The 17,125-nt window shown below is 40.5% G+C and overlaps 1 protein-coding gene across 1 annotated transcript in view; it reads right to left on the reverse strand.

Moving 5' to 3' along the window:
- The window catches only part of LOC135701021 (uncharacterized), a 33,794-nt gene that overhangs the window by 1,939 nt on the left and 14,730 nt on the right, over positions 1–17,125 (reverse strand). The window contains exons 3-7 of the mRNA XM_065221724.1: positions 13,509–13,631; positions 12,264–13,437; positions 10,819–12,204; positions 9,529–10,754; positions 38–1,482 (exon numbers count right to left, since the gene is read on the reverse strand). Of these exons, the coding sequence (XP_065077796.1) occupies positions 38–1,482; positions 9,529–10,754; positions 10,819–12,204; positions 12,264–13,437; positions 13,509–13,631 (5,354 nt within the window). The remainder of the gene's footprint in view (positions 1–37; positions 1,483–9,528; positions 10,755–10,818; positions 12,205–12,263; positions 13,438–13,508; positions 13,632–17,125) is intronic.

The raw sequence follows: 17,125 nt of genomic DNA on the forward strand, positions 1-17,125 counted from the left end.
TAAAATTATTAAATTAAGTTATTTTGTGTTTAATCACCTTTTCGATCCGATGATGGATTCGTCACCTCCCTCGGCATCGTCATCGGATTCCTCATTGAATGTCAAAGCCGGCAGCTGTCCCGGTGGGATTGATGGTTTGACCATCACCGGCTCCTTGAGGACAATGGTTGGTTTCGGATTAACAGAAGTTACGGTGACCGAGACTGGTTGCATCGTGATATCACCTCCTCCTTCGATGTTTGGTGGATGTGTATGGCCGGCACCGAGCGGATCTATCACCCGTCCGTTCGTCAACAGCCGTAGCATGGCCGGACATTTCTTCATCTTCTTTCGAGTGCAGCACAGCGATACTATTCCATTGGCCAAGCGATTTTTTGCCCAATAGCGGTATCCCTGGTAGATCAACGATTCACCGCGAGATGTCTTGGCAATCTTGTAGTCACTATCACCACCTTGAGGTATGACTAATGGCGAATAATGTTCCACCACTTCCTCTTGTGTTTGTGGTTCCTCCGGAGTTTGCTTGTGTACTTCCAATGGGAAACCGAGGAATTCATCATCTCCTTCCTCTCGACTAGGATCATGATTATGGCACTGATCTCCTGCGCGTACTAGCTTTCCATTCGATAGGAGCAAAATTCCCATAGGGCACTGAAGCTTCTTAACCTCGGCGCAGCGATAGTAAATGCTGCCATCCTTACGTATCCACGTGTACCAATAGCGGTAGCCACGGCAGGTGAGTATCTTGTTGGAACCTTCTTCAGCAAACCTAAAGTCGGTGATTCCTTCGTCTTCGGGTATGGTTCGACTGGCTGCACCGCTTGAACTTGACTGGGATCGAGGCGGTGCTATCTTTGGTTCGGTAGTTGCGTTTACACCGACTGCCTTCCGCACTTGACTCGGTGGAGGATGATTGTGAACGATCGCCGATTCATTTGCAGCATTCTTCAAGATTCCGTTGGCGAACAGATACACACCCGCGGAACAGTGATTACTTCTGGCCCAAACGCATCGCCAGTGGGTGGTTCCGTCATTTCTTTGGTAATTCAGTCGGAAGCGGTGATTTTCGTGGATCAAAATATCGTTTCCAACACGATTCTTGACGATTTTGTAGTTTCTAACCTGTTTCAATTCGGCAGCCGGAGGATTTTGCTCGGTTTTCAGCGTATGGGAATGATCTTGCTCACCGGTACTCAGCAAGCGTCCATCCGGACGGAGTCTCACATAAGCGTAGCATTTATAGCGCTTCCGGTGAGCACAACGCCACACTGCCGACCCATCGCTTCGATTGTAGGACAGGTAGTATCGTCGGTCCTTGTAGATCAGGGTATTCTGGTCTTTGCGATTTTTGGCGATCACGTATTCACCGTGATCGATGTAGCGTTCCTCGTCACATTCAGTAAGCTGCACCTCATCCGGTGGAGAAGGTTGGATCGCCGACCTGGCTGCCTCCAGCAAGCCCATTGATGATGATGGCTTGGTCTAGCAAGTAAGCAGATACAAACGTGTATATGTAATTATTGAATAGGTAGACTGCAAAGGTCAGGAAACGGCTCTATCCCGTTTGGCATAATGGTTGTTTTTCATAACTACCGTTTGATGAGTTGGTTGGAAATGCTATCTAACATGAAGCTTTAGTGTGGTAATTTATTAGCTAGAGAAAGTTCTGAAGAGGGTAGGTGGATAGTTCCGCTAGAGTACGGCAGTATGAAAATTGAATAGAAGTTGAAAATGAGCGAACGGCCATTAATGCGACAGTCAAACTCATACTAGACAAACGTGCCCCACGCAAAAATAACATCATAATACCGTTAGCTCTACACTAGCACCTCCATCCCACTGGGAACTTCCCCGTCACTGCCAATTGTGCCCCACTTGCGTGCTTTCAATAAAGATTTTCCTTTCTTTCAAACCTTTCAAACATGAACATTTCTTTCTACACGCTATTCTGAATCTACCCAGTGACTGGGTGTATGGCACCCATTCTTGTATCCAGTAAGGAGTTGTCAAAATCTGAGTAAACTAGTTTTGTTCTGATGAGTAGAATCTACCCAGATTCTGGGTAAATAGTTCTAATCGAAATTTTCCAAAAGCTTATTAGTTTCTGGACTTTGAACATTCTCCTAATTCTAGGTTATCGAGATATTCTGTGACGCTTTTCTCGATGCTAAATGTTTGTTGTAGTTCCTAATTTATAGATCTCATTTAAAATTAAATCTCAATAAATGGTTAGCATTTGTAACGGTATCGTTTTTTTTTTGGGTATTTCAATGTCCTATTCCGTAGCAGTGTTGGCAAAATCACCAATCATATTATATTTTTCCGCTCTCATACGCTCTCAATATCACGCGTGATATTGGATCAAAATATCATGCTTGATATTGATTTTACAAGCTCCTATGATATTGCGATACTATTCACAGCATGCAAAAATCAAGCTGAGAGTTGATCCGACACAAAAATGATTCCGTTGTACATCGTTTTCTTAGAAAGAGAAAGCATAGTTTGCTATCTATTTTTAATCTTCACCGATGGCAGACACGAAGGGACTGCTGCAATCCGTTATGGAAGTTTCGGTTGCATTCGAGTGTAAAGGAAAAATTATTAAACTCAATCTCACCACAGTTTAATGAGATTTGCAGTTGGTAAGTTTGGTTTGCTTGATATTCCGAGCTGCGATATCACAGCTTGCAAATCAACCGCAGATGTTTGTTTGTTGATTTTTGTCTACGAAAATCAAGCGTGATCTTGGGCGTTGGTGAGATTGGATTTTTTGATATTTTGCCAACACTGTTCCGTAGTTCATATTTTTCCGACAATACGACCTCAATAATCAATAATAGGCTAGAGGAGCTAGTCGGGTGAGGTTATGTTTGATAGAGCTACTGCAGTGGTCATATCATCTAATTTTTATTAAAATGGGTAAACCTTTTATCAAATGTCAACATCTGAGTAACCGTTACCGAGTTTCTGTCGCAGGTACGTTTATCCAGATTTGGGTAAATGCATGTTTACCCATTTTTGGGTAGGTCCAGTTTTGACCGATCAATTGGATTCTACCCAAACTTGGGTAGTTTTGATATAACGTGTAGTGTTAAAAACTATTGGGGCTTTATCACTGCTCCTGATACTTCGTGCAACAAATGAAATCAAAATCCATATTTTTATTTAATTTCCTAAGTAAATGTCCGATGCTTCGTATTTTACCATGTTTCTATGGGACCCGTACAGAAGGCCGAATCACAACAGGCCGAACAGTGTGTTACTACTACCTAAAGCTACAACAAATTTAAACAGCACTTTTCAGTGCTCAACCTGTAAAAAATTTCTACCTTGTTCAACTCTTATTCCTCTTCGATCCTTGTTTGGACCCTACCCGAGGTAATCCTTCTTGGATATCGATTTGGAAAATTCCTCTTCGATCCTTCAGAATCTTATAGTAATCTGCTTGGAAGTCGATTTGGATAAAAATTTACTGCCGCCATGGCGCCTAAACGCAAAAGAAAGGGGCAAACTCTTGACCCCCCTTCTGATGAAATTAATTTGAGTAATCAATTTGATTTGCTCACGGATGATGAGAATGATCCATCATCCAAGAAAAATTCTAGTAAACTTTCCCGGCTTAATGCCAAGAAGGAAAAGATGCCCCCTATTGTGATAACCACTACCGATTTCCATGCTCTTCGCATGGAACTTTTGAATTTCGTGAAAGTTAAGTTTTCACTACAAATTGGACGTCGGGGTGAATGCCGTGTATTGGCTGAAACCTTGGACGGATTTAAATGTCTTCTCAAGTATCTTACTGAGAAGAAGCACAAATTTTTTACTTACGACACCAAAACTGAACGTGTGTTCAAGGTTGTCATGAAAGGACTGCCCAGTGGTGAATCCCTGGATCAGATCAAAGATGAACTGGCAAAATTACTTGGAGTTGTGCCACTCCAAGTAATCAAAATGAAAATGAAATCCCGTCCTGGCGATTCGCGCAACGGGATTTCTAATGATTTTTATTTAGTTCACTTCAAGTCTAGTGAACTAAACAACCTTAAGGCCTTAGAAAAAGCTAGCCTTATGCTCCATGTCCGAGTGAAGTGGGAACACTTCAGGAAGACTGGAGGAAATTTCCAAAACCTCACCCAGTGCCGTAAGTGCCAGGGATGGGGTCACGGAACTAAAAATTGCTACATGCCAGCTAAATGCATGAATTGTGGTGATTCCTCTCACGCAAAGGACGACTGTCCTGTGAAGGAAGATCCTAAGAAATTTAAATGTTCAAATTGTGGTGAAAACCACAAATCCAATTTTTGGGAATGTAAGACTCGCAAAGCGATCCTACAATCTCGTTCTAACCGTCAGGTAGGAAACGCTCCACGTTTCCGACCAGGTACAAATTCCTCTGCTGTTAACAACGGTCAGCGAGGAACAAATTCTACATTCGTACCCGTTGGTACAAATATCTCCCCTGCTTCAAATGTTTCATCTGTACCTACTCCCCTCGCTGCTAACAATGTTCAGCGAGTTAATGGAGCTACCTATGCTGCTATTGCAGCGGGTAGAAATCAAAATACTAACCAACGTTCTAACGGAAATTTTGACAATTTTGACTTAGAAAGCATTACTGCCCCCAAAATGGAATTTTTACAGAATTCATTAATTGACATGATTTCTGATATGCTTAAATCTAACTCCATGTTTGATGCTATTCAAACTGGAGTAAAATTTGCAAATAATATTGTCATGACTTTAAAATTCAGTAATGGATTTTAAAGCATTAAATATTGTAAATTGGAATGCTCGATCTCTTAAAGATAATGAAGACGAGCTATTTAACTTTTTGAGAGTTCATAACGTGCATATTGCCGTTATAACTGAAACGTTCCTTAAACCTGCCCATAAGGTTAAGAAGGACGCAAATTACTTGATTTATAGAAATGATCGTCTTGATGGACCCTGTGGTGGCGTTGCCATCATTATTCATAGACGAATCAAACATAAAATTCTTTCTTCATTTGAAACCAAAGTTTTTGAAACTTTGGGGGTTTCTGTTGAAACAAAATTTGGACAACTTACGTTTATAGCTGCCTATTTGCCATTCCAATGCGTAGGCCAGCAAAAGAATTTTCTCAAGGGTGACCTCCAGAAACTTACCCGTCATAGGTCTAAATTCTTCATTATTGGTGATTTTAATGCAAAACACCGCTCATGGAATAATGCTCAAAGCAATTCCAATGGTAATATTCTGTTTGATGATTGTTCTGCAGGTTATTACACTATTCAATATCCAAACAGCCCAACATGCTTTTCTTCTGCAAGAAATCCCTCCACTATTGATTTGGTCTTAACTGATTCATGTCAACTTTGTAGCCAATTGGTTACCCATGCTGACTTCGGTTCTGATCACCTTCCAGTAACTTTTGAAATATCCCAAGAAATAATTTGTAATCCCAACAGCTCTACTTTCAATTACCATAGAGCTGATTGGGAGCAGTATCGAACATTTATGGAATATAACTTCGATCCAAACATTCCTTTGCAAACCAAAGATGAAATTAATTATGCTCTTGAATCTCTGACTACTTCTATAGTTGAAGCAAGAGCTGCCTCAGTACCAAAATGCGAGGTTAAATTCGATTCAATTATAATAGACGATGATCTTCAGCTCTTGATCCGTCTTAAAAATGTCCGTAGGAGACAATATCAAAGAACACGCGATCCTGCCATGAAAGTTATCTGGCGGGATTTGCAAAAACAAATTAAAAAGCGATTCTCTGCCCTGAGGAACAAAACTTTTGAAAATAATATTTCTAAATTAGACCCGAGTTCCAAACCCTTTTGGAAACTCACAAAAATTTTGAAAAAACCTCAAGAGCCTATTCCAGCGCTTAAAGAAGGTGGTAAAATTTTGATCACAAATTTGGAAAAAGCTCAGAAACTTGCTAAGCAATTCGAGAGTTCCCATAATTTCAGTTTGGGTCTTACTAGTCCTATTGAGAATCAGGTTGCTCGGGATTTTCTGAATATTTTCTCTCGGGAAAATATTTTTGATGATTCCTGGGGGACTGATTTGGACGAAGTAAGGTCTATAACTAAAAATTTTCAAAATATGAAAGCTCCAGGTGATGATGGAATTTTCTATATCCTCATCGAAAAACTCCCAGAGAGTACCTTGTCTTTCTTGGTAAAATTATTTAACAGATGTTTCCATTTGGCATACTTTCCTGATAAATGGAAAAATGCAAAAGTTGTTCCAATTTTGAAGCCGGATAAAAATCCAGCTGAAGCTTCTAGCTACCGTCCAATAAGTTTGCTTTCTTCAATAAGTAAACTTTTTGAAAAGATAATTTTGAATAGAATGATGCTTCACATCAATACGAACTCAATTTTTGCAGATGAGCAGTTTGGATTTCGCCATGGGCATTCAACTACTGATCAACTCTTAAGAGTTACCAATTTAATTCGTTCAAACAAATCTGAAGGCCACTCAACTGGAGTTGCTCTTCTAGACATAGAAAAAGCATTCGACAGTGTTTGGCATGAAGGTTTGATTGCTAAATTGAAAAAGTTTAATTTTCCACTTTATATTATGAAATTAGTTCAAAATTATTTAACTGACAGAACTCTTCAAGTAAATTATCAAAATTCCAAATCTAATCGACTACCTGTTAGGGCAGGAGTTCCTCAGGGTAGCATTCTTGGGCCTATATTGTATAACATTTTCACTTCGGACCTCCCTGATTTGCCTCAGGGTTGCCACAAATCTTTGTTCGCTGATGACACAGGCATTTCCGCTAAAGGAAGAAGTCTTCGTGTTATTTGCAGCAGACTGCAGAAAAGTTTAGATATTTTCTCTTTTGAAGTTTGCCTCCCTGGTACAGTACAACCGAAGTACATAGAATTTCGAATGTTGAGACTTTAGCACAAATGTCCAACAAAATAATTAATAATTTCAGGCAAAAATCGTTGCAATCCTCAATTGCAACGATTAATTCCCTTTATACTTAGATAAGATTTAGTTTTAGTGTTTAGTTTTAAGATATCAATTGTTATACTGACATGCAGGTTAAAAAACCTGTTTAAAATACTGAATTGCCAAGACATGAACAATGTAAAAACACTTAGATATATATCATAACAATTAAGGCTGGTACGTTACTGCAGTAACTGGAGCACCTAGGTTAAAATGAAATGTAATTTATTTTGAATTTGGAGCAAATAAAGAGTTAAAAAAAAAAAAAAAAAAAAAAAACAACAGGCCGAAGCACAAAAAGCCGAAACACAAAAGGTCGAAAATATTCTAAGGTACCACAAAATGCCGAAAGCCAGAAATACCGAAAACCAAAAAGGCCGAAAATTTATCACAAGCCGAATTCGTTGAAAACCGCATCCAAACAATCTGTTAACCTTTCTGCTCGCACAACTGACTCGGCTCGTTTAATGGTTTTCATTCACAAAAAAAATGAAGCCAAGATGAAATTAGATATAGAGGTTTTCTCACTTGCTGACTTTTTGGAAAAACCAGTAAAGTGGTAAGCTTCGGGTAAGAGAAGGGTAAGGAAATGATAGATGCGATAGAGGTGAACGGTTTATTTACGCATACACAATATTCTGATTGGGTAGCGAGTTGCGCAAGTAGTTGAATGTGTGTAACTAGAACGTTCAACAAGACGGACCAAGAGCAATAACGCTGCTAATGACAATTTTCGATTTGAGAACACCTCCCATATTGAATTTCATCTTGAACGAAGCCATCATCGTCATTGAATACTCAAACATCTGGAAAAATAAAACTAACTATCACTTTCTCTCTCCTTCAGCATCTGAAGCCTTTCTGCTCATACAACTGAGTCAGTTGATTTGTCCGCATTCACAAAAAACGAAGCCAAATTTTAAGTTTTTTTTTTATTTTCGTTACGGAAATCGAATGGCTATTAAGTAGCTTCCATTATATTTTATTTCGAAGATGCAGCATAATAATTATTGTAACTTTACTTTAATAACGTAATTTAATTTATTAAAAACAAATTAACAAAAGCCCGAATCGGGAAAGCGACAAAGTGGACGGTCCACTTTGTCACTTTCCCGAGCTTTTGTGTATTTCGGCCTTCTGTGTTTTCGGCCTTTCATAGTACTCCCGTCTCTATGCTTGTGTTATTGAACAGCATTTAAATTTAAACAATTTCAGTGTTACACTTATGCCGAACGAATATTATATATTATTATATTACACGACACCTCTCACCATCCCTCTCCAAAGGGGGAGTTTGGTAAAGAGAGATGAAAAAATCGATTTGTACCTTCCTTTAAAGTTGTCCTAGCTCGCTATCTACTATCTATATGCAATTTTCACACTGCCGTACTCTAACGGAACTATCAACTCTAGACTTTCATCTCCTCCATCTATCGTATAAAAATAACCACTTTAGTCTGTTATTTGAAATTAGCATCTTAAACTACGTTGTAAAAGAGCTTTAAAACATTTTTGGATTAATTGGAATGGCAGTAGTTGAATGTAAACAAACAAACAGTGCATATGGGTGCGTTACGTCTAGAAAAAGCCTATAGCAGCCTATACGCTGCTTACATTACCGAGACTATGTAAATTCCCCTACTAGAATTTCGGAATATTCCAAAGTTCTCGAAGCTGCTCATGTTTAAATGTCTTCTCTAAAATATTAGATTCTGATTTCTCATCTAACTTTCAAATCCAAGAACTCACAAATTCTCCCAAAGTATATTTTTAGATCTTAAATTTTTAAATTAAAACAGCATTCGTAGTACAGTACCTACAACCCGAAAGTACTGCTCATGTTTTAAAGAAGGAAATATCTCCTAAAATTATTATTTTCGGGTAAGTGTTATGAAACGGTTCTAGCACCAACGCATTAATACAATTTAATGTATTAAATTTTCGATTTTTTTTGTTAAATTAGAAAAGTAACTTTTTCACACCGTTCTAAGATACCCCGGGGCAAGATGAGCACCCCTACGAGGCAAGACGCGCACCTTTACCAGAAGCTGTTTTTATGATCTTTTTTTTTTTTTAATTTTATAGATTTATAATATTTAGTTTATCAAAACAAAATACCAGCACCAGGTTGAAAAATTAATTGAAAGTTGTAATAAATGACGCTTGAGGTGATACTCTTAGGAAGCCTTAGCGTGAAACTTCTAAGGCAGCATTTTTTGGGTGGCACATTTTTATCAGTTTTTTGATGCCTAGTTATTGAATATTTCTAAATCATTTTTGGAACGTTGCATCTTAGCATCATTGTTGAAATGTACAAAGGTATGTGCAGTTTCTAAAAATATAAGATTTTTGATGTAAACTTTAAGGGTCCTCATCTTGCTCGGGTGGCGATCGCGCCCCGTCTACCCCTAAATGGGAATAAGGGTGAATTTCTATTTATCGGTATAAGTAATTTTGTTAAGCATTTATGCCAAATGGCCATTATGAAAAACGTCAGTCAACCCAATGTCCATTATGTCAAACGGCGTTATGCGAAATGGGGCAGTGCCCTGGAAACTTACCGCTGCTGAATACGAGTTTGATGGAAGCGGTCTGCCCTCCGCTCCTCCCTTGTGATTGTGTTCCTTGCCATTGCTGGATGTCACAATCGTACCGTTATCTCTGCAGAAGAGCGCTGCCCGGCAGGAACGGCTCTTGAAGTGAACACATCGCCAGTACTCTCGGCCATTCTTCTTGCGTACGATCAACCGATAGTAGAATCCCTTATGCTCGACAACATTTCGTCCGTAGTTGACTGCATCGGGCGCAGTGGCAGCTTGAGCGACGGTTGAAGCACTACTGGTTGGATCCGGCGTTTTCGGTGCAGGAGAAGGTCGGTTGCTTCCTCCCGGGATAATGTTCAGATAATCGTACAATGGGTTAACTCGGGTCGGTACGATGGATTCGAGTTTCTTGGTGGATTCCCAGTTGGGTCCATGGTTGTGTTCGGCATTGTTGTTACCCTGTACAATGCGATCGTCTTGCATGAGGAAAATGATGGCACGACAGCTGCTGTTCGATCGACATTTCCACGACGAACTTCCGTCCTGGTTCCTGTTGCGGATGGAATAGCGATACCCTTGGTAGAGTAGCGTCATTTGACCTCTTTGGTTTTTGAATAACCGATAGGCGCGACCCTTGCCATCAGAGGACGAGGGCGTCGACGATGACGGTTTAACCGAAGCAGCACTAGGAGTAACTTGCGACAATGATTGACCAGATACCGTATGGTTATGTTCGGATTCGCTAAGCATCTTGAGCTGGCCAGTTGGAAGCATCTTCACAGCCACTCGACAGCTGTCTACGTGGCAAATCCAAATTATACAACCATCCGGTAGTTCTTTGATCTTACGATACTGGAAACCATCCCATTCGAGTGAATCGCCTTGGCGCTTGTAAGCTGTCGGTTTGCTAGGTTCACTGATGGGTTGCACCAATGGCGCCGGTAGGGATTTAGCAACTCTCTCAATCTCCGGCGGCAAATCGACCAACGGTTGATGATTGTGCTTGATGGAATTTTCCTCCGGTGTACCATCGGCAAGGATTAGCACACCAGCCATGCAAGTATTTCCACCCATCGAACATCGCCATACCGTGGTGCCATCTGGCCGTTCGGACCGCTTACACATACGATTGCCTTTGTGAATCAAGCACTCATTATTGCTTTTGTTCGTACTGTAGTAGTAGTCAGGATGTTTTGGTGGTGGTGCTTGAGGTTCTTCTTCCACTGTTTCGTCGATAGTAAGATCTGCAAGATAAATTCATTTATTTCCAGGTAGTGTTGCAAACAACAACCACGTGACAGAACTTACCCACATCAGAGCTGACGTCATAAGAAATATTTTGATCATACGAAACATCGGCGCCACCGCCGCTGCCGCCGCCTATATCGTCACGATCAGTTTTCTCGTGGTTGTGTCCAGCATTGATCACCTCAACACGGCCATCCACTGCCAAGTTAACCGAAGCTTTGCAAGTCTTTTTGTTCATCTGGCAAGTCCACAGGATGGAACCGTCCACCCGGTCCCGGATTTTGCAGTATCGATATCCACGATGGACCAAACTGTCCGTGTTGCGACGATTTTTGATGATCCTGAAGTCCGGTGGCCCATTCTTTGGTCGCGGGTACGGCCGATCGGTAGAACTATTGTGCCAAACGGATTCGTGTCCTTGATCGTTATCGGCTTCACTCACGCCTTCACCGCCCATCCAGGTGACGTCATCTCCACCTAAAACAGTCTGCAGTAACGAGTGCATATTTATTTCCGAATCGTTGCCGACTTCATCTTGCTCACTGATGTCGATTACTTCCGGTTGCGATTTGTCTTGCTCTTCCGAATCCGGCTCGTAATCCGAGGGTTTGATATTTTCGCTCGGTTTATGTGAATGCTCCGCGTTTTCCACCATCGCCAAGGTATCATTAGGGAATAGAATGACACCCGCCTTGCATCCTCTCTGGGAGGCCGAGCAACGCCACAGTGAAGTGCCATCGACTCGGTCACACTTCTTCGTGTATCGATAACCTGCGTGGATCATACTAATGCCGTTCTTGCTATTCTTGACATAATACCACTGGCTACTACCAAACACCTCAGGATCAATTGGGTATGTAATTTCCTGGCCAGTTGGCTCTACCTCCTCGTCGTCATCCATTGTATCCATATCGTTCGGCCTCTCGTGATTATGATCATATTCAGTAGCTTTGGCAATCGATCCATCTGGGAACAAATCGACCGCCGCTCTGCAGGTCTTCTTGTTCATTTTGCATAACCACTTGATGGAACCATCCTGACGGACACGTACCTTGCAATACCGATATCCGTCGTAAACTAATGCCTCGAATCCTTTCCGGTTCTTGATTATACGATAACCACCTGCGGTTTGTTGCTCAACCGTAAAGTTTGGACACTGAATCGGTGGCAGGAGGGTCAATTTCGTTTGACTTCTGACAGGAGTGATCAGCGGATCATCAACAATCTCCACATCCTCATCGCAGTACTCTTCCGTAACCGGAGCTTCAGTCTGTTCATGATCATGCTCGTGATCAACACCCATACGATGTATGTAGCCTTCGGCGTTGAGTACTACCTTCACCCGGCACATGCCGCTCCTGTACGAACATCGCCAGATAATCGAACCATCCACCCGAGACCACTCCTTGCTGAAACGGTGACCTTCGAACACAAGGGCGTCGTTTCCTGCAAGCAAAACAAATAATGTACATTTACAACAATTTATCAACTAAAAACACACTCACCTCTTTGGTTCTTCGTAATGCGGAACATTCGGCTGCCATTGCCTTGTTCCTGTCTCTCCAGGTACCGTTTGTCCGTCTCATGACGATGTTCACCGGACTTTTCGATCCTCCCATCGGCATAAATGATAGCTACCGCCCGACACTTGTCATAATTCCGGCGGCAGCGCCAAAGCACCGCACCATCATAGCGCTCCCGATCTTTGCTATACTGGTGGCCTTCGTAAATCAAGCACTCGCGCCCCTTTACATTCGTCGTTATTTCATAATCCTGTCCTGCAAGCCTTTGCTCATCCGACATCATCACTTCGACACTGGGCGTCAGTAGCGCAGCCATTTCGTCGTTATAGTCCTGCTCTGGCTCGTCATCATCGTCGTCGTCATTCTCCACGTCCTCAACAATCGTGTACGCCTGTAGCACTCCTTCATCCATTGCATTGTCCATATCGGTGTCTTGTCCATCACCAAGCACCTTACCATGATTGTGCGTGCCATGGTACTTCACTTTGGCTTCCGGATACACGTACACACCAGCCGAACACTTGTTGTTATTCGATCGACACTTCCAAAACGTCGACCCGTCCATCTTAACGTACCGCTTGCAATACTTAAAGCCGAGATGAACCAGCGTTGCACCTTTCTTCTTGTTTGGCACAATCTTCAAAGTATCTTCACTTACACTGATCAATTCCGAGCAGTTTACGCTCGAATCATCTGGATTCATCTCGTCCTCACCAAACTGCTCTCCAAAGCTATCAACCAAAGACATCTCCTCCTCACCCTCCGGCGGAAACGATACCGACTGTGAGGCCTCTTCCCAGTCACCCTCGAATGGGGCATTCGCACCATGGGTGTGTTTATTCGAGTTTGCATGAGTTATCGTATCATCAGCGTTAAGATTTACGGCTGCCTGGCAGCCACCCAGCCGACATCGCCAATGGACCGAGCCATCCCGACGACTGAAATGTCGACAGTACAGATATCCTTGAAAGACCAACCGTTCCCGGTTGTTGGCGGTCATTATAATGCGATAGTTTGACTTTTTGCTGCTTCCGGCTTCCGGCAGATGCTTGCGAGGCTGATACTCCTTGGAGTGCGCTGGCACACCTACAGCTTCACCGTCACTGTTGTAGTATATTTCATCATCTTCCACAATGATTTCCCGTTTAATGGTAATCTGGTTTGAAAGATGATTGATTAGGTGATCAACTAGCAGCTGTATCAATAGAATGTCGGAAAGTTACTTACCTCATCGGTAGTATGAAGAGGGTTTAGATCAGCAGGACTGCTATGCATTTTTGAGCCCATGGGCTGCAGCAGGTCATCTTCTCCGTCCTTGCCAGCTAGTTCCTGTTCCGGAGCACCATGAAACTGTACAGAGAAGATTTTGTTTTAATCATGGAAAACTAATAGGTGAATAATGTTTAGTAAATACACCTGGATCACCAAATTATTATTATTTTTCGTCTTACTAAGATTTACTCCTGCCTTCTTGGAGCATTTTCACAGTTGGTAATTAAGAGATTTTTAAGTCTTGGCAATCATAATAATGAGTTAATTATTATGGAAAGTTCGATATTTACCCGTTTTATTCTTTGAAACAGGGATTACGAACATGATTATCTGCTAGATCAGGCTAAGGAGAATATATAAATAAACACAAAAATACAGTTTTATCTCAGGCCGTTCGCAATGCTGTTGTATTTTATAAGGACTGTTTCAATTTGAAACTAGAACAGAAACGCACCTCTCGCAATGCTGAGTTGCAGTTTCATTATTCGAGCACTATTTTGCACCAGATTTGCAACTGCTCGACTATTCTGTTTTATTTCTGAGCGAGTTTGAAACACGAATGGAACTCTGTTTCAAATTTCTTTGGATGTATTTAAAGATGTTTCGAAGAGCTTCACAAAAAAAATCTATGAACTTCATAGAGAACAGTACAGTTTATGGAACTTGATGATTACAAACATCTTTTAGAACTGTGCGTTGCGCTGATCGTGTTGCAGTTTTATTTTTGACAGTTTCAAATTATAGAATTGACGAGTAGTTTAAAACAATTGTGAAACTCAGCATTGCGAACGGCCTGACAATATTTAATAAACATCAAGCTGTCAATCATAAGGCACTGTTTAAATTATGGTGCTTGTACGGTAATTGGAAAATCTTGATTTGCTACTTTGTTGGTTTGCTTCCACAACCGACGCCTCCCCGCCTATCTTATAGTACGTTCAGACTACAGAGTTATAACATGTTATAGCGCTATCTTGATGGTGGTTTCTGTGTTGCAATTATTTGACAACCGTTATAACATGTTATAACTCTCCAGTCTGGACAGCGTTTAAAGGTGCGTTTAGATTATCTGATTTGTTGGTCTGATTCGAGCGGACTGCTCGATAATTTTTGTCAGATGCAATATTCGAATGCGTTCAGACTTCTTCGACATGATGATTAGATTTGACGTTTGATTTGTCGAACGAAATAGGTTTGTGTTTAATTTTCATTCGACTTGTTCAGTAAAGTAGCCGCAAGTGAGGTTAAAAAAATCAAAGATTTCTCGCGTAACATTTGAATAGGGCCTATGATCAAAATGTGAACAAACCGATTTTTGATACCATTCTGTAGCACTGGTAATTAGCTACCAGTCGTATAGGAATGTTCCGCATTATCGATAAAAATCATTAAAAATAACTTGATTTTAAAAACGGCCGATCCACGAAATTTTTCCAATCATTCATGCTAAAACGGCCTAACCTCCATTCATAAGCCTAGCGACGTAGAAGGGCCGATGATTGAAAAAATTCAAATCAAAGCTAGGCCCTACTGCTTGAGGCAGGGCCGATGATTTATTTGACGTTAAGAAAAGGCTTAGCAAAGGGCCTACAATTTATGATGACAAGCACAACGGCTTAACAAAAAGGGCCTAACCATTTAAAGATTCACAAAAAGGCTTATTACTGTGATATTAAATTTTTATCGATTTTCATGTATTTTTGAAGACGTTTCGCATGTTTTGGATGTTGTGTACTGAGATATAGTTACTATTGTTAATGTGAACAATATAAATGCCTAAAATACTTCAATTTATTTATATAGGAATTAAATACTTGCGGAAAAATTTACAATTCATTTTCTGGATTGTTTACATTTTGGACATAGGCCCTTTTTCAAATGTTACGCGAGATTTCACGGATTTGAACTGCCTAAAACGCATTATTTGTGTTTTGATGGCATCCAGCAGCAAGGTAAACCGATTGCACCATTAAATATTGTCCTGTGTATGATTTGACTGATTTTTATTTTCCAGTGTGATTGGCCGAAAGATACCGTAATGGCTTTTATCATGGCCTGGTCAACAAAACAGTGTTTATATAATACGAAGCATGTATTATATAAGAATAAGCATGCCAGACAGCAAGTCTAAGAACCTACTAAGATTTTTTAAAGCTTCAGAAAGGTTCGGAGATCTACTGAGAAATTTATAGAGTTTCAGGGTAGTTCGTAGATCTTGAAAACAGAGCTACAAATCTTTAGAAAATTTTACAGAAATTACAAGAAATTTGCACATATTCAGGAAAATGTACAATAGATCTTCTGATAAATGTTCAAAAAATTTCAAAACTTCAAAACTTCAAGCAAGGTAAAATATTTAAATTTGTTAAACTATAAGCGACATTTTGCAAATCTTCAGGGAAATTTGCAGAACTTCAGTTCAAGAATCTACAGTGAAAAATAAAAAATTTCACAGAAGTTTGGACATCTACTGAAGAAATATTGAACATCAGTGAAGTTCGTAGATCTTCAGAACGAAGTTACAGAACTTTGAAAAAAAAATACAGAACTTCTGAAAAAATCACAAGAATGGTCATAGATCTTCAGATAAATTTTAAGAACTTCAAGAAAGTGTGGAGACTTTCTAAAAAAAATTAAAATTTCTGAAATTTTAATGAATCTTCAGTGAAATTTGCAGAACTTCAGGGAAATTCGGCGATTAAAAAAATATTTATACGATTTCAGAGAAATTTGTATATTTTGAAAAAGACATTTAAAACTTCAAGGAAGCTCAAATATGTTCAGATAAATTTGGAGAACTTTAGATAATTTAGAAGATCTTCAGGGAAATTTTCAGATCTTCAGAGTAGCCCGAGAGCCTACAAAGGAATTTACAAAACATCAGAGAAGTTTGCAGGTCTACTGAGAAATTTATTGAGCCTCAAGTTTTTTTCCTAGATCTTGAGAATAGAACTACGGAGCTTCAGACAACTTTACAGAACATTAAAGATATTTGCAGAACTTTAATGACGAGGCTCGGTAGCTCAGTGGTTACCGTTTCTGCTTACTTTGCCTTATTCTATACCCACTAGATTTTAATGAAAAACAAATTCTTCTTTAACAGCGATCGCATCACTTACCACAGTGTGGGTTCTGATCTAAAAATAGAAATTGGATGAGTGCGCGCGCGTGTGTGTGTGTGTGTGTGTGTGTGTGTGTGTGTGTGTGTGTGTGTGTTTGTGTATTATAATCGCTCTACCAAAAACGATCCCTGCGTGTGCGTGCATCCTTTCCCCACATCCAACATCCCAGTGATGTCTCGTGGAAGCGCAGAGGATTTCTCGGTTTCCTTCACAGCGAGTACCACGTCAACACATTCCTTCCCATTCCCTAGTTGACCTGCATTCGGACACGGCCGGCGCTGGTATTGCTAAATATTAGATCACCAGCTCTTACACATTGAGGATGAATGTTAGTCCCAAACATCATCTGTTGGTTCTCTGTGTAATTGCAGCTGATCTGGTAATAACAGAGCAGCATCCGTGGGCGGTCAATCATGCTCATGCTCATGCTCAAAGATATTTGCGGAACTT

This window comes from Ochlerotatus camptorhynchus, unplaced genomic scaffold, assembly GCF_037179485.1.
Source record: "Ochlerotatus camptorhynchus isolate MF236.1 unplaced genomic scaffold, CSIRO-AGI_Acam_v1.1 ptg000147l, whole genome shotgun sequence".
Lineage (NCBI taxonomy): Eukaryota > Metazoa > Arthropoda > Insecta > Diptera > Culicidae > Ochlerotatus > Ochlerotatus camptorhynchus.